We start from the raw sequence: 20,833 nt of genomic DNA, 5'->3' as shown, positions 1-20,833 counted from the left end.
TAATCTACCGATTTTTTTTTTTTAATCTAATAAAGATTTTTTGGATTACTTTATTAATCCTTTGGCAAACTTTGCAAATAAACAATAAGTTCTACTATTTTCTTACATTATAAAGCAAATCATACTTTTTACTCCACTACATTTTATAAATAAATATTGTTGTTTTAACATTTTAATCCGTGTTTACATTAAAATCACTATCTTCTTTTAATTAAGTAGTTTTAATTTTAAAAGTAAAAAAAGACTGATTTTTTTATGTACTTACTGTATTAAAGGTAAAAAAATGAAATAAACTTAGCTCTGTATACTGTGGTAGGCTATATGAGACCAGTTTTTTTATTGCACTTATGATTTTTGTTGTCCTTATGTTGTTCCAATTGCTTCCATTGTTTCCCTCATCTGTAGGTCGCTTTGGATAAAAGCGTCTGCTAAATGACTAAATGTAAAAACATTAAAAAATGTGTTTATGAAATAATAGAGCATGATATACAGGTGCTGGTCTAATTTTGACCAACTTTATGGAGATGCACATTTCATTTTCCAACAGGACTTGGCACCTGCACACAGTGCCAAAGCTACCAGTACCTGGTTTAAGGACCATGGTATCCCTGTTCTTAATTGGCCAGCAAAAAAAAAAATTGGTTAAAGCGAGCCCGCGCACCTTGAACTCAGAATGATGCGCTTAATGCATTCGCTTTGTTATTTACAGTTATGAGCATCCGGGACGCACAATGATGCGCTTAAAGCACCTACTCCTTCTGAAGTCCCGGGGATCATTTTGCTCCCCAAAGTAAATAATAGTTAGAACACAATGAGAAGAGATGATATGTTACATGTTTAACACATAGTGCGTTGCATCAATCCAACAGTTTACAGTTAAATCAGAGGTTTAAAAAGAGTTATTTCGTATGAAGACGCAAAATATTCAGACCGCTTCCAGTGCTTCTAATAAGCTAAGATACACTCAACGAGTAACGTTAACTCACAGTCTCTAGCAAAATACATTTTAAACAAAACCATAGACTATCATCTTGTCATTATGAAGAATAATGAAAACATTGGAACATCTTGGAAAGAGTAGCGTCCTGACCGTCACCGTACACACGCATGCTGACTGGAGATTGACAGACAGCACCAGCGGAGGTCAGAGTTTCTTCATTATGCTAGATTGGTTTATTCCTCGCATAAAGCTATCGAATGACACAAAAAGTGCATTGGTGGTTTCATGATAGTTAGTCCTTTTATAAGCTTAAGAGTAATTTAAGCAGGGTCACAATCTGCAAAGGTTCACATACACTAACTTACACTAGTACAATAGCGTTAATGTAAATCATTCATGTAAAGCGTAGTTTTACATTACAAAAAAGTAAATTAGAAAAAAGTAATTTATTATGAAAGTCTACATCTACGTTCCCCTCTCCGTCTGTTTGTGATTGCGTGCCATGCTGTGAAGATCGCATTTCGGGGGTAACTTAACGTTAGGGGGGATTCCTCCGTCCATTCACTAACTTACTGCGTCCGAGGTTCTCGATCGCTGTTTGTCGGGTGTATTATACTTCTGCTGATTAACTTACACATGCCCGGGAACAGAAACTGCTATTACAGCAGATAAACGTAAATAATACGATGCGTCGACGCATTTCATGCACGTCGTTGCAGCACTACAAATTTGTCTATGTTATTTGATTTGTTGTAGATATTAAATGTGTATCCATCGACAAACATACCTTAGCTGAACTTTGTCAGTCTGTTTTACGCATTATAATTTCTAACGAACCATATTATAAATGCGTCGTCAGATTTAAGATGTGCCGAACCGTTGGTTGAGAACCGTGCAGTTCAATTTTTTACAGAGAACCGTTACACCCCTAATTAGAGCTGCACGATTCTGGATAAATTGAGAATCACGATTCTTTTGTTTCAAATCGAGATTGCGATTCTTTTACGATTCTGAATGATGACTAAAAGTAATACATAATTTACTAGAGGTTCTGACAAAAAATGTTTATTTAGGTATGTAATACCTAATTATGTAATAATTTTATGGTTAACCTACAGTAGTTATAGTGAGAAATGTTTAACCACAAATTCCATAAGTAAACTAAAGTGTTTTTTTTTTACTTTAAATGCAAAAGTTTAACTTCCTAAAAAGTATTAATGCATTGAGTTAACGTGTATATGAAATATTTCTCAGTAAAAAAATTCATAAGGTGACACTTGCAATTAAAGGTCTTGCCTGATATCTACAGACTGCTTGAAGGGGTCTTTAAAGAGAGACACTACTGATAAACAAAACAACGCAGTATTCTCACCTGTAGACACTTTAAAATAACTTTGGCAACTTGATGAAAAGCTCTAATAGCGCAGCTTCTCTATTAGCGTAAATACACTGATAAACGCCACACACTCTGATGACGTGTTTTACCGCAATGACGGATATAAACACGCACTCGGATTTGTCAGCGCTACAGCAATCGATAGTTTCGTTTCAAACCTGTCTAGTTAAGATGTGAAGCATATTCAGAACAATGTAAGAAAGACACTCATAAGAGCAGTTTTGTTGTCAGGCTGTAACGTTATTTACTTTATATGTTGGTCTGTTGTTTGGTGTGAGATTAATTTGGGCAGCGTAGGAGCTTGTAAACGCGTCTCATACGTGTGAGTTGGCAACTCTCTGCTTTAATCCCAATACTTCTGTGATCATTGGACACAGAAATAATGATAGTGTGTGGTTGAAAAGACTGTGACGTCATTACATACCTTATGATAATAATGCTATCTCTGCTTCTGCGGCAGCACCAGCACATATTGAAGCGTTATGATTTTAGTCCGAGGTAAATTAGACACGATAATCGTTGATTTTCATTAATGAAATCGCGTGGGTGTTTGAATCGAGATCGCGATCTTTTAACGGTTAATCGTGCAGCTCTACCCCTAATAACCACACACCAATACAGTGAGAGAGAGAGTGAGAGAGCGAGAGAGAGAGAGAGAGAGCGAGAGAGAGAGTGAGAGTGAGAGAGTGAGGGAGAGAGAGAGAGAGAGAGAGAGAGAGAGAGAGAGAGAGAGCGAGAGAGAGAGAGAGAGAGAGAGAGAGAGAGAGAGCAATCATCCAAGGACACCCTGAGAGGGCTGGTAATGTTCAAAACACATTCCGAGAGGCATTCCAAACTTCAGGCGGAATTTAACACTTGAAAGAAGATTTCACAGAGGAGTCAAGTTAGGACTCAAAGCCATATATACACACACACACACACAATCTTGAATGAAGTGCCTTGTTAAACCCACACAATTACTTTCAAGGACAAGCACTCTGATCCTGCCAAGTCTCGGTAACAAGAACCACCACGAATAATAAATGTGTGTGTGTGTGTGTGCGTGCGTGCGTGCGTGCGTGCGTGCGTGCGCGTGTGTGTGTGCGCGCACCAACCCAATGGGGACTCGTGTCACTGTGGGGACCAAAATTGGGGTCCCCATGGGCAAAAAAGCTTATAAATTGTACAGAACAATATATTTTTTAATCTAAAAATGCAAAAAGTTTGCTATGATCTTTAGGTTTAGGGATAGGGGATAAAATATACCGTTTGTACAGTATACAACTCATTACGCCTATGGACTGTCCCCACGGAGATAATAAACCAGACATGTGTGTGTGTGTGTGTGTGTAATGGTGTGTGGTTGTGGGTGTTTGTAGTGTGATGTGCGCACAGAGCACCGCGCGCCGTGTCGTTGGGTGGCAGCGCGCTGCTGTTGGATGTTGGTGTGTGATTGCCCGTGCGCGCGGCTTTGTGTAACATGTGTGGTGTGCGTATGTGCCGCGTGTATGTGTTGTGGTGTGTGTGTGTGTGTGTGTGTGTGTGTGTGTGTGAGTGCATGTCAGTCCAAACTCTTATATAAGCACAAACGTGGGTGCTAAGACATGCATATGCACTGGAGTAACCTTTGTACAAACAGATAGCAGGTGCCAACACACACACACACACACACACACACAGAAAACAGGGTTAATGTGGGTCAAAAGTGTGGTGTGTGTGTATGTGGGTTAAAGTGTAGAGTTCGATTATTTATCCGCCTATAAAGTGCTGTTCAGACACATTTAAAGTGTACCACTGTCAATGACACTGAATAGTGTTTGACTGACGGACAGAGGTCTTTGATTCATTCTTCAAACAGACTATGAGTCGCTCTATCAGATGGAAAAACTCACTGCGTCCTTTAGAGCATGAGTAAGCGTTTATGCATGAAAGGACTTCTTTAAAACGCACACTTCAAAACACACGCGATTGTAATAGTCTTGCAATAGTCTTGCGTCTAATGACGCAAATTTATTCATTATGTGGCATTATTGTGTACAATTCTTTTTTCTTTAAATCTAATATGTCGTGAGGTTTGTGTGTGGGTTAGATTTGGAAATTGGATCAGGAAAGAAAATATCATGTGTGGGTTGGGATTTTGACTGTATAGGGTGTTATGCTGACATTTCCGACACATCTCTCTATGTGAAAGCTTTCAGCTGCCATGACAACCCACCACTGTGGCCATATGAGAAAACATGTCCAATTTCATGCATTGTGTAAAATCTCATCGCTTTGATTCTGGTATGAATGTGAATAATCCATAAAACGCTACAACGCTTCAACAGGTCCTCACAGATTTTAGAGGGCAACACTGTTATTTTAGTGATCTTCTGAACCTGATCTGGGGAGCAGAATATCATATACATATCATAAAACAGGGCAAAAGAGCACAAAAGTGCAATTTCAAAAAAGCGCCGTGGTAGTGGAAATGTCTGTGGGTGATAAATAACAAGGCACACATTAAAAAACACAGGTGCTATATCTCATTCCCATAATGACCAGTGCAATCTACCAAGAGCAGCGCAAATTAGCACAGGGTTTAAAACATGCTTATTTTGGGCGTTAAATAAATCCGCAGATACCAGTACAATGACGCGGGCAAACCTTTGTAAATCACTTTCCTTGATTCATTTAAATACTCTCTCCCCATAAAGTTTGTGTCTGAAGAGGAAAGTCCTACAACTGCATATGCAATAAGGTTAGTCGCAAAAACAGCTGTCCACACATTTTCAGCTCTAATTTTCACTGCGTGTCTTTGGTAAATACTGAAGTTTGTTTTTTTATGGCAAAAGAGGCGTTTGCGCTGCTTCAAGCTGTAAGTAAATCTGGCCCTTGGTCTAGTAAACCACCCAACAGTAGCTAAAATAGCCTAGAACATTCTAGCAATCGCACAGCAACATTCTGCCAACCATCGACAACCCATTGGCTTCTCTCACTTTCTCACATTCTTCGGAAAATATAAAACCTTCTCATCGTCCCAGCATTGGTATTACACTGGCATGTCCGATGGACATTAAAGAAATCTGAAGAACATGAAAAATCCAATTCCGTGTTCTGACTCACAAACACAATTATGAATCACGGGCCGCCAAGGCTGCTGGTTACATGAGACATCTGACACCCCGAGCTATAACAAGCCATTATACACAGACGTGCTGGTTCACACCTGTCAGAGTTCTGCAGGTATGCTGCAAATTACACACGCTGCCCATAAATCCTCAGATACCAGTACAACAGGGCAGCTAATGCACGTCTGTGTGTGTGTTTGTATATGCGTCTCTCTCTTCTCCACATTGACCTTTACCTCCCGGAGTCCCCTGCTTTCAGCTTTCCCGGTTTCACAAGTGTCATTGAATATGACAGCTCTAACATAAAAAGGAGGGTGAGATTTCCTCCTTCTACTTCACAGTGTTCTCTAAACTTCCCTGTCTGTGCATCTCACCGAAACAATTCCTCACGCAAAGATTCTCAACCGCTCGACTGTTACATCTAGGTCAGCTCCATTACTAATTAATTACTGTTGCACAATAGCTTCCACCTACACACACACACACACACACACACACACAAACCTCTCCCTCCTAGCCTCAAATTGTCATGACTGCTAAAAATACACAAACGCTTCAGGAGGAGGGAGTCATAACAACACAGCACAACAACTCTGTGACATTAAAGTTCTGTTGAGGTTAGAACCGGCTCACGGTGAATCATTATATCTCTATGCATTTGGCAGAAGCTTTAATCCAAAGAGACATATGGTGCATTCAAGCTAGTTTTTTATCAGTATGCGGGTTCCCTGATCCAACTATTGGATGATTTTTCGAGATTGTGTGAAATATATTACTTCAGCAATTACTTTTTAAAATGAAGCTGAAGTTACATTTATAGCTCATACAAAAGCTTTAACCATAAGAACATAAGTCTCCTGCCATGAATCTTCTATCAATCTGATGTATTGTAAATGCTGTTCTGTCCACAAGGCTAGACTGCTCCCACAGCCAGGATTCACTGCAAATACCAGTAAATCTTCTGCTAACAACTTGTCTATTCCTGTACGGTTTGACTCATTTCCTGTGTCCTCATAGTTCCTGCGATGAAGAGAACACTGTGAGTCTCTCCAGCACTTAATAAACACTCGATATTAGCAGTGTGATGCACACTTGGCAAACCTGATACAGTCTGGTGACACCTACGGTTGTGAAATAACAGAAATGGATCTCACATTGTATGAGGCAGCACAGAGTGGGTGCATATACTCCACCCTCACACACAAACACACACAGTCGCACACACAAACACACACACCCTCACAGAGCCCCTGACCTAGAAAACTGAGTTCCTAAGAAGTTGCGGAGGCACATGAGTTATTCCAAACATCTGCCTGTGCCGTTTACCGTTACACCACATACGCATTCATTCCCTCTTTCTCTCCCTCACACAGACACACACACACACACACACACACACACACACATCCTAACAAATAAAGCCACAGATGCAAAGTAAGAGTCTGTAGCAGTGTTTCCTCTAGGTTTACGGCTTTGGAGGGGGCTGCGGTCTCTATATTTTTTTGCGGTGGAGGTTCGGACAATACTTTTTTTAATAAATAATGTTAAATCAATCAATCTAATGTTTTATCAGGCCATTTACTTTATATTCTATATAGCCACAGTCTGTATGAAACATAGAAGGTCTGGTAACTGAGAAAATGTGTTGTAGGCTCTGGTGCTGAAGCGAAGTCCCAGTGGTCTATTTTAATATAAAAAACTACTGCTAAAATGAAGTGCGTTTGGCGCTAAATAAAGATATTAGAGGATATAGCGTCAAAATATAATCAACATAAATGTCCATGAGTGCACGTGTGTACATCTCAGTTATTTAGACGCGCCTCTCAATTTAAACCACAGAAATGTTTTTTTTAATGGTTCATTGTGTCTTGCGGTCCGGATGGAACGAAGGATAAGCTGGGTGAAAACCTGTCATCCGGTGGTAACTGGACTGTTGCTTGTCAGGGGCAGAGCATGCGTATTTTCACCACCCTTTAAAAACGCATTCTTTTGCTTACCTGTGTATGTGCGCGCATGTGTATGTGTGTGTGTGTGTGTGTGTGTGTGCGTGCGCTTCGGGTCGGAACTCGATACAGAGAGCAGAGGAGAATTGTAAAGGTGCGACCACGTAGAAACAGAAATGACATGCTGCCATGTAAATACGATAAATAACATAATGCTATTTAGTTTGTTTAGTAGAACAAGGTATAGACATGTTATATAGGAAAGGTAACCTTAAATGACTTCTCTTGTGACCTAACGCTACATAAAAAATTTAATTAACTTGACCTTCAAGAGGGGCGGGAGGTGCCGTTGGAGGGGCAGGGCGCCCCCCTAAGGTAATGGTAGGGGAAACACTGAGGTTGTGGTATGCCTAACACATCTCAGAATATTTAAGACATGTACAATCCACATTGCATCTACACACAGTGTGTTCCCAGTGCTGTGGTAAATGGCCGTGCTGGCTGGCGTGATGAAAACGCCGGCCAATAGAAACAGACAGGCTGATTTACAAGGCCAATATGGACTAAGTGATAACCTGCTGAACAGACTTATTATCGCTCTTCTCTACAGTCGGATTAATCTATATAAACCATGCAGCATGCTTACCAGCCTAATCCAGCTAGAATCGCAAAGAATAAGTCTGAGCCAGTTAAAGCTCGCCGTCTGCCATAATGAACTTTAGTCTTATAGCTAGTTATACCGCAAGACTTCACAATAACAGCAGTTCTGTGTCAAGTCAATGACAAACACAAGGTTCATGTATGAAAAGCTCAAATCATTGTTGCCTGCCTACAACTGAATTGTTTCTGTATTTCCTTTAAACACAGCAAACTTGTGCTATATGTAGGTGTGAGGTGAAAAGAAATTTTCCGACATAATACGTCCACTGTGTTGTACTTTGACCTGTGGACATACACAATGAATAATGAATATTCTGATATTCTGCTTATTTGATGTATTGCATACTGTGCCAGGAAGTGTTTATGTTCAGACACAGGGAGCACAATTTTCATGTCTGGTTAATGCGAATGTAAATGCTGACCTTTGCCATTTCCTCAGCTCCGGTTACAGTGAGAGCCTGCCGATGAGTCTGATGACGAATAAGAGACTCCGCCCCGATTTCCAAGCGAGGCCTCTTCATTTCAGAGTAATCCACCTCTGAATGGCTGCTGTGCTCGTGCAGGTAAATGTGGTCGTATCGGATGTGGGGCTCTTGACCTCTGTAAAGAAGACGATGAAGAATTATGTGTAAATTAAAGAGAAGCAAGATTAAAACCTGAAATGCCTCACACAGCCGAATAACATCACAGTAATACATGACACTTCATTTGCCATTGAGAAAGTGAAATATGACACTAACATATATTATATTATAAAATATATAAACCAAATTAAAGTAAATTGAAGTACTGACACTATTACTAAACATAATTTAAGATACAGAAACACTCTCACCAAGAAAACGATAGGAACTCACTTTTGAGGAAACTTGTCAAGTAGTTGTCAAATATGTCCAAATGGTAATGTTCTAATCTACAGTAAACTTACAATTTATAGCTCTTATTAAATTACTGTAAATGTTAATGATATTACACAATTAAATCAAATGTAAATAAGGTTCATTGAATTTCCCTGTAAAATTCAAATTTTACTCAAAGCAAGTATTCAAACACCTAAAAGACACGATACAATGACCCGAATGACTGAGAACATTCATGGACATAATTACACAAAATTAACATAAACAAGTGCTACACTACCACACAGTACGGGTCAAATGAAACGCAGTATAATTACAAACGCCCATTAAAGTTGTCAACATGTGCAGTCTGGTTATGATCTCACCAATTATTTCACAAACCATCACCTAAGTACTGACTGCCCAGACATTAGAAGAGCGTAACCATGGTAACATTTGAGTGCTAGAGCTGCAACACTGCCGTGCTGCGCTTGGTACAAGAGTGAGCATTTTCACACCCGAGTGTGGCGGATAAAGAGGCCTTGATGCTCACTATGATGGTGGCGAGCAGGGTGTGTGATATAAGAGAAGATGATCTTCACACTAATACACACACTCATACGTCAAACACATAATCTCTTATTCATGTATTAGGTCAATCACACATTTATCCTTCCTGTCTTATATTGGCAGGATCAGTTAGCAATAATTGACTTGGTGGTACATTCATGTTTAAGTTTTGATATATAGCATATAGAGGTTGTGCCATTACTGCCATATAGTTGACATGTGGGGTCTGCGTCAAGAAGTCATCCAACAATAAAAATTGCTTTATTCACCCTAATGTCATTCCAAAATCTGTATCTGACTCTTTCTTATGTATAACACAAATAATATTTTGAGAAATGTCTTTGTGGTTTTGCATCCATATACAATGGAAGTCAATGGGGGCCCTCTTGTTGGGTTACCAATATTTTTCAGAATATCTTCTTTTGTGATCTACAGAAGAAAGTCATACAGGCTTAGAATGACATGAGGGTGAGTAAACGATGCCAGAATTTTCATTTTTGGGTGAACTGTCCCTTTGAATGTGTCGAATAGAGCTGATAGGATCACAGGTTTGTTGATTTGCTGAAGCACACAGAACTTGAATGACGTGCACTTCAGTTTTGTGGAAATCTTTCTGAGAAATTCTGTGTAGGCCTGCACATGATTTCAGTTGCTCTTGACCTATATGTGGCAAAGTATATGCATGACTTTAGTTTTGAATGATAACCTTTAATAACCAAATACTTGAAATTATACAATCTAGAGCACATCACACTCCTAAAGCATGTCAAACAAACCACACAGAGTCTGACTTCATTTAAAGACTTCACATGCAGGCCAAAACTTTTCCTAACCGGCCCAAAACTAAAGAAGTGTCACCCAAAGACTGTCAGGATCTGAGCGAAAGCGACTATTTTGTAACAATTCATAACAATGCGATGAAGATAGACGTGCTTTCATTTCCCACTCGTATCATCTCAACCGTGTGGACATCTCCATCACATTCTCCATCACTGCAGCGATAGACATGCCAAAACTACAATAGCTGATTCTGCACAATGAGTCATTTACATAAGGAAAACATTAACCTGTCGACTAGTTGACTACTTTTCTGGATGACTAGTTGACTAAAAAATAATTATGTGATGGTAATGCATTGTCACAGAGACTCAATGACTCAATGAGGGGGCAAAGAGCATGTACATGCTTTGATGGAAGCCCAAACGGGGCTGTGCTTTGTATGTTCACAGGTGGCTCACAGGCCACACGCACCTCCTTCCTGTAGCTCAGACATATGAGGGAAAACCCATACATACACATGCACTCAATAACCTTTAACAGCCACAGAGTGCCTCTCCCCCACTAAACCATATGTACACACACCCAAACACACAGTTTCACAGTCAAACAGACTGTCACTTCCTGTGCCAAAGTCAGGGATCAGACACATGTGACACACACATATGCATCAATATCCTTTAATGCACCATTGGACTGCACAGATAAGACACACAGTGTAGACTTTGTCTGTATTACATCTGTTAAGACATGCATGAATCTATGTATTTGTGTGCGCATATATAAATTAAACCCTAAATATGACCAAAACTGTTCCTGTCCGCAGAGAATAGGAAGAAATCTTAAATTCATCACACACACTACTTGGTTTAAATAAACAATCCACACAATGACGCTAATCACAAAACATGATCAATGCAAACAAATGCTTCCGTTCATGTGTGCCAGTTTCATAACACAAAAACATTGGAGAAAGTGGAGGAAGTTTAGAATGACATAAGACTACAGGCAATACAAGATTCTTTCGATGCTTCTAACCTGAACACATCAAACAACATTCCTCCTGAATCTTGGTTTTAAAGGTCTCCTCAGACGAGCACTTTCAACCAGTTGGTATGATTTATTAGGGTCTTCATGAAATGTCTGGAACATATTTTGCTTAAAAACACTCAACGGCTGTGTAAACAAAACCCTTCTTGCCTCGTCAAAAACAGCTATGCCTGCAGCAACCCGTTTTGGTGCATGTCTCTTTAACTGATAATGAGTTACAGTGAACCCCACTCCCCCTTCCTTCTGGCGTGTCAACACAACACACGTGTAGTACTGCCATGGCAATGGTTTAGCTAAATGATATTTCCTGAATTCCTCTGCGGTTAGTTTCGTCTTAAACGTCTCAAATCATTCGTCCGGAGACAAAAAAATCAGTCACAGCAAACAGCGCATCCTAATGCGCTTACATTGTGCGTGTATGCTGACCTAAAATCCACGGAATCCACTGCAGATCTCAGCGGAATTAGATGGATTTTAGCGCTTGTCATTGACAAGTTATAACATTACACACACAACGTGAGAGCTAGTTTGCTGTGACAGATTTTTAAGCCTAAACACAAATGATTTGAGACGTTTAAAACGAAACTAACCCCAGTGTTCGCCCCTGTTCATTAGCAAAACAAACAGTTTGCCGCAGCTAAACATATTAACGCACATAATGTATTAACATCCATACAGCTAAACTCCAAGTGTCCGTCTGCACTTATATACAGTAAGTTTAACACTGGCCTTGAATGTTCTATTTAGCCCGTGACTGACGTGGCTCCCTTCGCTATCATATGCTAACGTTATCCTCCTATATATACGGTACATTTACGTCAATTCAGACTGTTGATCAATATTACTTACATCGGCAGTTTTGTCTCGTTCAGTCGGTCTCAATCCCTCTTGAGGAACAACTTTGAAGCTAATCCTGCTTGTACTGTCCCAGGTAGAAAAAGCACTCCGGCTTGAAGTGATTCGCACAAACAAGCAGGTTTTTACTTATGGTTTCTGATGGATTTCCACTAAAAATAAAATAAATCCACTCCTGTCTCTTCCTAGGTTTGGACTCTGTGCAGCGACTACATTGCATGTTGTCCACGAACTTTGGCCATGGCATCACGTACACCGCTGTCACTTGTGAAAACAACAATGGCGGAGCTCGGTGGGTGGAACTGTGTAGATTAAGGGGCGGTAACATTATAATAAAATCCACTTTGGATGTCACAATCGGAGCGAAAACTGAACGGCTCGATTTCTCACATGCTTGCAGGGAAAGGCACACCAAAACAAACTTACCGAGTTCTTATTTTTCACGTTTTCTGGGTTGCTAGATGCACCGGGGACCCGATTATAGCACTTAAACACAGAAAAGGTGGGGGTTTCATCTGATGTCTCCTTTAAGAAAAACTACATTGAAATTATTTTATTGATATTGTCCAACTATATTGACAACCAGAAAAAACAATCAACATGGTGTTTGAAACGATACTTTATGTTATAGTAATTTCTGTAACGTTCCAGTATTATGTTACTAATGGCCAGTAGAATAAACTGTGGTAAAAACTGGAGACCTAAATATGATTGTACACCCTTCAAACAAGAGGTTCCCATCATACAACTGTTTCAGCAGACAGCCAACACTTTTCTTAGCTGAACAGAAATATGAAAGAAGCCGGGCATATTATGTCTGGAGTCATAGAGAGTGTCTGTGAAAGTGTGTTTGGGTCCCTGGTGCACTCGCTAGTGGAACTGATCTGAACCAGAGCAAAATGCCACACGTACAACAAAAAACAATCTGTGAGCAGCGAAGGGAAAAAAGACACAAAAACGCTTGAAGCACGCACATACAGCTAACCAAAATCCTCCACTTTCCACAGCCGCCTGACACTTACATAATCACATCATCACACTGCAGCTTTTACTCACGCTCTCTTACTCCGATTCTGTGAGTGGGCAAGATAATCTGATCTGCGGGCAGGATTTGTCATACAACATAAAGAGAGAGAGAAAGATTCTGAATCAAGGACACATGCATGCTTTTTGACCTTTGACCTTGTACTGCTGTCAATCTGTCTCTCTCCTTTTCACCCTCTATTGGATCTCTCTCTGTTTCACTTGAAGTTAGCAACCCTTCTTTTCTAAACAGCCAACCATAATATCCACTTTTGGGCCTAATGGGATCACATTTTTTGCGTTCCTGTGATTTAATTACATTTAAAAGGGTTAAATTTTCTAAATAAATTTGCAAATTACTTGCATACATTCTGGTTTTAATTCATTTTGAGAGAATAATTGGGGAATGATTGCAGAAATGTCTATGTGGTTTTGTGGTACCACAAAATTCATCTTCAAACGATGAATTTTTCAATAAAACACCATATTAGATAGCTTGGCATAATCTTACAGTAGTCCTATTTAATAAGAAAAAAACATCATATTTCTAAATATTATAATTAATTTGGGGAATCATGTGAGTAAAGTCAAATTCATGAAGTGTCAAGGTGGTGTACCCACCATTTAAGGAGCAGTTTTGTTAATATTATGCAAGACATAAGACAGGGAATGAAATCAAAGAGTGAAACTAACTGCTGCATGTAAAGGTTAGAAACTATTTTTTAAAATTGACATAATTTGACATTTTTAGGTTGTGTCAGGTATTCTGACACAGTGTCTACACCGGATGCGGCGCGATGCGACAAGAGACAATAAAACGCATTAGAACCCATTATAATTTTACATTTTGTCCACACCGGACGTTACGCAATGCGGCGCTACAATCCCATTAGAACAAGCCGTGTATCACGCCGCTGTGTAGACACGGTGTTAGGTATGCATGTCAAATGGTTTGACCCCAGGAATAGATTTATAGTTAATAGCTATTATAAAAATTAGTAATAACTTTGAAAATGTCATCTGACACATCAAGGCCATATGTGTTTACATATAAGTGTACATTTATATCTGTCAAATATGATTTTAAGTTGAAATCTCAAATAGTGTAACCGGTTACACCATTGGACTTCTATAAGAAACCTTTCTGTTAGTGGCCAACTTAGTCAAATATCACTAATTTATGATGCTAATTAAAGATGTAATATAAACTTAACTACTAGTTGGAACCATTTTCAAGTGTTCAGTGTTATATTTTTTGAGAAAGTGGTGCAATCCACAAAATCAGAATTAAAGATTTAAAAATCCAATATAAATTATGATCAATAAGAAAATTATGTTCCTTAACATTAGTAGAAATATTTAGCTTTAATGCATTTTCTATTACATTCATTTAAAATTTCAAGCAATATATAATATCATATCATATAATGTAATATATACATACATGATTTAATAATGTAGCAGAATGAAGTGGGTGTCTACATTTGAACATAAATTCAGCGCTTAAAGAAATGATTACATTTCTGATATTTATAATTAATACAATATAAGACTATGCATAAAGTTGTTGCTTTTGTTTTATTGCGCACCAAAAATATTCTTCTCACTTCATAAAATGAAGGATGAACCACTGTGGTCACATGGACTATTTTAATGTTGTCTTTACATTGAACTTTCCACACTTTGAGGGTCTGTTGCATTGCTGTCTATGTGGGGAGTCAGAAATCTCTCTTATATCATCAAACCTTTGAGGGTCTGTTGCATTGCTGTCTATGTGGGGAGTCAGAAATCTCTCTTATATCATCAAACCTATCTTAATTTGTGTTCTGAAGATGAAAAAAGGTTTTACGGTTGTGAAACAACTTGAGGATTAGTAATTCATGACAGAATTTTCATTGTAACCCTGAACTAACCCTTTAACTGTAGTTACATTACGAGACATGATGATTTCTTGTTATCAGATGTTTTTCTCAGCATTGAGAAAAATAAAACCACTTCAGCTTAACTTGTTGACCATCCTGCTTGATTTTCAGTATTAATGTATTCAACAAACAATGGCCTTGGTTGTAGAAGCAACATGGTCAACTGGTTTGTGTCAAGTGGCGTAACCAGTATTTTTCATATATAATTATATACAGGAAACGTTGTGTGTAATAAAAGAGAAGCATCTAGTTTAGCATATTAACATGGTTTCAGCCATTTTTGTATAATTTGTCAAAGATTATTTAGAAAACAAAGGTTTTTTCAGCACACGTCCCAATAAATGTTGCAAAAACCCACTAAAATGTATATTTAGAGATAATTTATCAAAATTCTCCTGTGATGGTTTTCCTGTGATATTTTCAAATAAATTATTTATTTTCATGAGTATGTTTACATTCCATCTAGGTGGTCTGTTTAATATTTCTCATTCTTTGCCAGGTACACCATTAGACATTTTCAGGTACCTTCAGTCTTAACTTTTATTTTAAAACAATGGTGCAAATGTTATTTGTAATTACACAAAATCAACATAAATACACTAAGTACATTTTAAAATATCTGATACATGCTTTTAAAACCAGTTTTTAATTTTATCATCTTGCCAACCTTGTTTTTTCACTGACCCAGGCGCACTTAAATCTAGAACGAAAAAAAAACGGAATTACTGTTGACCGAGTCACATGTGATTGCTATGACCAATTTTGCAAGTTTGTTTGTTTAAGCATTAAATTCTGCGATCGCAAAATCCAGCAGGGACTGTATTGCGAGTGTTTTGAGATGACAACATTCAGAACTAAGGAATCACAACATACCAGTATTTACAATAACCATGACAACAACTATGATTATTGACACTGTTTACACTACACATATGATAAAATCATAAATAATTTAAATTCCACATTCTGCCTCCTAAAACTCATATTCTGAGTACGATTCAATGGCCAAAAAAGACTCAAAACAACAAGATGAAATGGACAAATAGCATCACTTTCGGCCACGATAATAATGTTCTGAAATCCAATGGAACATTTTTTACTACATAAAACCATTCACTGATTTCAGGTTAAATTAAATTATTAAAATGAGTTGCGATGTGTTGAGACATTTTGTTTACTCAATTTAAAAAAGTTGAACAAAAACACTTTTTAATTTGCACAAACGTACATACACCTACCAAACACTTTAGTATTCAGTTAATCCTTCTACCGGGACCTCAAAGAGGTTTAGTCTCTCTCTTGTGAGAACAACAAGAACTACTGTACCATTCTCTGATTATACAGCTCATCTCCTGTACATACACACACCACGTTCACAACACAGACAGCGGAGAAACTTTGCTATTCCCAGTTCACCTACATTACACTCATTTTATCTTTTTATTAAAGAAAAGATGAAAGATATCATTTTTTAGCATACTCGCCCACAACTTCATAACTACTTTAACAACAGTTGACAACATAAGTTAACAATGAACAATACTTTTGAACAATAAATGAACAAGATTTATTTAATTATTCTAGTGGTCGACCGATACAGGTTTTTTAATAGCCGATGACAAACATACAAAAAATAAGTGAAATTAAATTAACATTTATTTTGCATAATATTTATGCAATGTTCTCTTAATTGAACAACACTTAATGAGGTAACACTTCAATATTGACAATTAGTGCAGCTTTTTTGTATAAGTGTTTTCTTGCGTCTTTAATCCAACAGAAGATATAGATAAAGTGTATAATTAATTACAAAAACAGAATGTAATTTTAGGTCAAAGTTAAAAAAATAATAATACTTGACTAAGAAAGATTTATGTCTGTTTTTGTTTTGTCTCAGTGAAAATAATACAAAACCATGACAAAAAGCACAGTCTAAGTTATATATTTGCTTAGTTAGTGGCATGTAGCTTAGCATCAAAACAGAACGGACTAAAACGTACACTGGAATGTTAACTGTTACACACAACACAACGTCACGTTAAACGGGAATGATTGATTATTTCACAGTCTGTCAGACGCTGGCTTTGAGTGTTTGGTTTGATTCAGCGCCGTGCAGGCCAGACGGCGTGTAGCAGCATTTTTAAAGCATATAAAGCAGTCTGCTCTCAGGTTGTTCTCGCGGTGATTTGGTGTCGTGCACCAACCGGTCTGTGGGGAGCCGCATGGGGTGTAGAAATCTTCCTAAGGAACAAAATGCTAATGCGCTAACGTGACCGAACCGGAGAATCTATCGGCCAAACGGAAAGATTTATCGGCCGATGCAATAATAAAAAAAATCCAAATAAATCGTCCTCTGCAATATATCGGTCGACCACTAAATTATTAATTTCATCATTTACTAAGACATTGCTTACAGTTTGAATCAAAAGAAATATTTATTTGTTGCTGGTTTTAATCGAGCCAACAAAATCCTGTTTCCCTTACAAATATGTAATATCACGCAAGTATTATGGCTTCTTAACTGCATTTTATGTTCAAAAAGGATGCAAATTAAATATTCAGACAACTATGATGGCTTTTGTTCTAACAGATTCAACTGCAATACACATCCTCTGGGGATATCACCTAGTCATTTCCACTCAATTTAGAGCTTGTGGCAGATCACAATTCATCTTTAGACATTGAAAATGACATTCTTTGGTGGTAAAAATGATGTGCAATACATAAGAGCAGACCAGGTTCAATCATCTGCTACAGCTAATACAAGCAGATGAAAATTGAAGGTGATGTCTAACTCTGATTGAAGAATCTGCTAGGGAAGCATTTATTAGAGTAATAACCCCGTCACGCTAGCTTTTGCTGACATGGGATTCTGCCATAATTCTGAAGGACTTGACAATAGATTGTGGTCAGAATGGGCAACTAGTGTAAAGCACATATGTGGTTAGCACTCAATAGACAGGATCTCAGTGCAAGACAATTTTGGAAAGCGCAATATGTTTGTGGGCATGGTTTGTACCTTTCATTGCCTGGCTGAAATTCAGACAGAAGGGACGGTCTGCGACGGTGGGCCAGGGATGCATGAGACAGATGGGAACTGTATTCCCGAGCAACGGGGTGGTAGTCCACCAGTCCACCAACATCCTGAAATAAACACAACAGCATACGTTACTCATGTGAAACTCATGTGGAACGGACACTGAAGTTGAATGAAGAATGTGATTTGTTTTTCTTGAAAAATCAATAAGAGCAATACCGCGTGGGTTCTCAGCTGCAGAGGAAGCGTGGCTGGACTGGGAAGGTGACGGGCATCCACAGCCCTCCGACCCTGAGGCATTGGCTGGGGGTGCGAGGACATGCTGACGATGCAACTTCCTCTACAAGCTAAAAGTGGGTGTGGTCCCAGCACAAATGCTGTGCATCATGGGGCGTTGAGTCCAGGCAGTCACCGACCTGGAAAAAAACAAGGTATTACATTGTAAACAACTGTAAATGACTAACACCTTCACTGAAGCTCTCAGAGGGATGGCAAAAACAGCAACTGGGAGTTTGAACGTTACAGGAAGAAAAAGAGCAGAGTGAACGATCATGAGAGACTAAGAGAGAGAAAGAGAGGGAATTCAAAGCCAACACCTGCTGCTGGCCGGATACATGTTGACACATTAAGTGAATGAATGGAGCACTCTGTATCTTCTTCTGCACACTCTCTTTCTATCCTCATTGAGACAGCTGATGTTCTCCGCCACATTCTCAAACTCCATTTTCATAGGTACAAACAAATTCTTTATAACAATTTAAGTATGACTGAAAACAATTGTTTTTCACAATAATGCCCTGGAGACCTAACACAGTTATACTAAAATGGCTATGCGCCACTTATTTACCCACAATCATCCAACAATCCAATGATTTACAAATGCACACAGTGAAATCCCACTACACTAACCTACAGTAAAGTATGAACAGTGTAAAACATGAGGAAAATGTGCAAGGGTGTCTATTCAAACTCCAACCTCAATAGCACAGGGTTATCAACCAGAGGTGGTGTCACCCTGATCTCTAGGAGGAGCTCAGGGACACCCTTTTCATGACAATACAAACACCAGGTGTTGAAAGAGCTAAGCATGCATGTTTCCCAAACACACTACGCAGTGCTCACGAACACTGGGATGTAGCCTAAGCTGTGCTAAATGAACCGTAGTTTTCAAAACCATCACAAAGAGTGATTTACAAAGCTGTTCTTTGCCATGAAGTGAGAACAGTGACCTTACATTAAACACCACAAACTGATTTTAGCCATAGGGTTGTTTTGTACCGTGAAGCCTGTGTTGACTTTGTTCAGACATTCTTCAAAATATCTTCTTTTGAGTTCTGCGAAAGAAAGTAAGTCATAAAGGTTTGAAATGACAAGAGGGTGAGTAAATGATGACAAATTCTTCTGTTTTCATTTTTGGGTGAACTTTAAATGTTTCTTGTGTGAACAACTCATACAAAATGTGTCTGATCAGAGACAGGCCACGTAAACTCCAAAGCATCCTATTTATACAGGGTTTCCCCAAGACTTGACTATTTGTTCAGGCAACCTACCAACTAGTTCGTTTTTAAACATGTACTTTTTTACAGCCTTGCCAAATAACGAAATTATTTAATTACGTTAAGCAGTTTTGGCAAAATAGTTTAGTAACTTAATAGCCATTTACAATGACGCTTTCTAGTTTATCTGAAACCATGATCACACTGACAAACTGAAATGTAAACAGACACACTTCTTTGAATGAGCATTCCCCCTTGTGGTTGCCATTTCACAAGATAAGACTCTTGGTCAATGAAGGCATAAAACCACTGCCATCTCAAGGGGCCCCTCGGCCCCTCTCTCATACACACACTCACACTTTTACACACCTAAACTTGTAAAAGATGTCTGTCATCCACTACTGAAGAGTTACATAAAAACATTTCATTTATTTCATTTATTCATTCATTTAAAATGAACCAACAGTTCTATAACCTCTGCTCTAGGGTAGGGAAGCCAAAAGAGGGGTACACTACGTTCCTCCTTCCTTCCTGTATGTCACTGAATGATTTACACTTGAGAGCCGATCGCTCTAATGTGTTTTACTGTGTTGTGTGTGGTGGGGGAGGAGATTCGATAGTCCAGGAATGTTTGGAGCTCTGAGGAGAAACAAAATGTCTTTGTCATCAAAAAGGCTATCGACAGGCACAGTGTGGACTCACACATATACTAGGGCTGTGCAATTAATCGAAAATAATTGTAATCGTCAATTTTGGACTTAAACAATTACAAAAACAAAATAATCGATGTAAAACGATTATTGTGCTGCATTCCATTTTGCAAGGATCATCTCTTTTCTTGTGGTATAAATCCACAGCGCACCCCCTTCCTTTACAGTTGTTCAGCTGTGCTATTTCTTTACATTTCTTTTTCAGTTGAATTCACAGTTTAAATTTTATTTTTCTATGTTGTTTTAAAACTTAGTGAGTAATCATGTTAAATAATCGGGATCTCAATATTGGCCAAAATAATCGTGATTATGATTTTTGTCATAATCGAGCAGCCCTAACATATACATGAACATACATGAAATGACAAATCAGTCAAACATATCTTATAGAAAACTCACACAAGCGTGTTATGTTTTGCCATTAGATCTTAAAGGAATATTTCAAAGTAACACCTTCTGTATGTGGGGCACTTCTGTATGTTACCATGTACAGCCATGCAAACACCAGAGCAGAAAAGTTAAGTAA

General features: G+C 38.5%; 1 protein-coding gene across 6 annotated transcripts in view; it reads right to left on the bottom strand.

The window, feature by feature from the left end:
* Positions 1-20,833, bottom strand: part of LOC130568521 (nuclear receptor corepressor 2-like) — a 100,637-nt gene that overhangs the window by 47,969 nt on the left and 31,835 nt on the right. For all 6 annotated transcript variants that reach the window (XM_057357440.1, XM_057357444.1, XM_057357446.1 and 3 more), the window contains 3 exons: positions 18,321-18,517; positions 18,084-18,208; positions 8,451-8,628 (listed from right to left, as the gene is read on the bottom strand). In XM_057357440.1, the coding sequence (XP_057213423.1) occupies positions 8,451-8,628; positions 18,084-18,208; positions 18,321-18,422 (405 nt within the window). In that variant the 5' untranslated portion in view covers positions 18,423-18,517. The remainder of the gene's footprint in view (positions 1-8,450; positions 8,629-18,083; positions 18,209-18,320; positions 18,518-20,833) is intronic.

This window comes from Triplophysa rosa, linkage group LG17 (genome assembly GCF_024868665.1).
Source record: "Triplophysa rosa linkage group LG17, Trosa_1v2, whole genome shotgun sequence".
In the NCBI taxonomy this organism is placed as follows: Eukaryota; Metazoa; Chordata; class Actinopteri; order Cypriniformes; family Nemacheilidae; genus Triplophysa; species Triplophysa rosa.
Note: the sequence above shows the minus strand (reverse complement) of the source record. Positions and strands in the feature narration are given on the sequence as shown.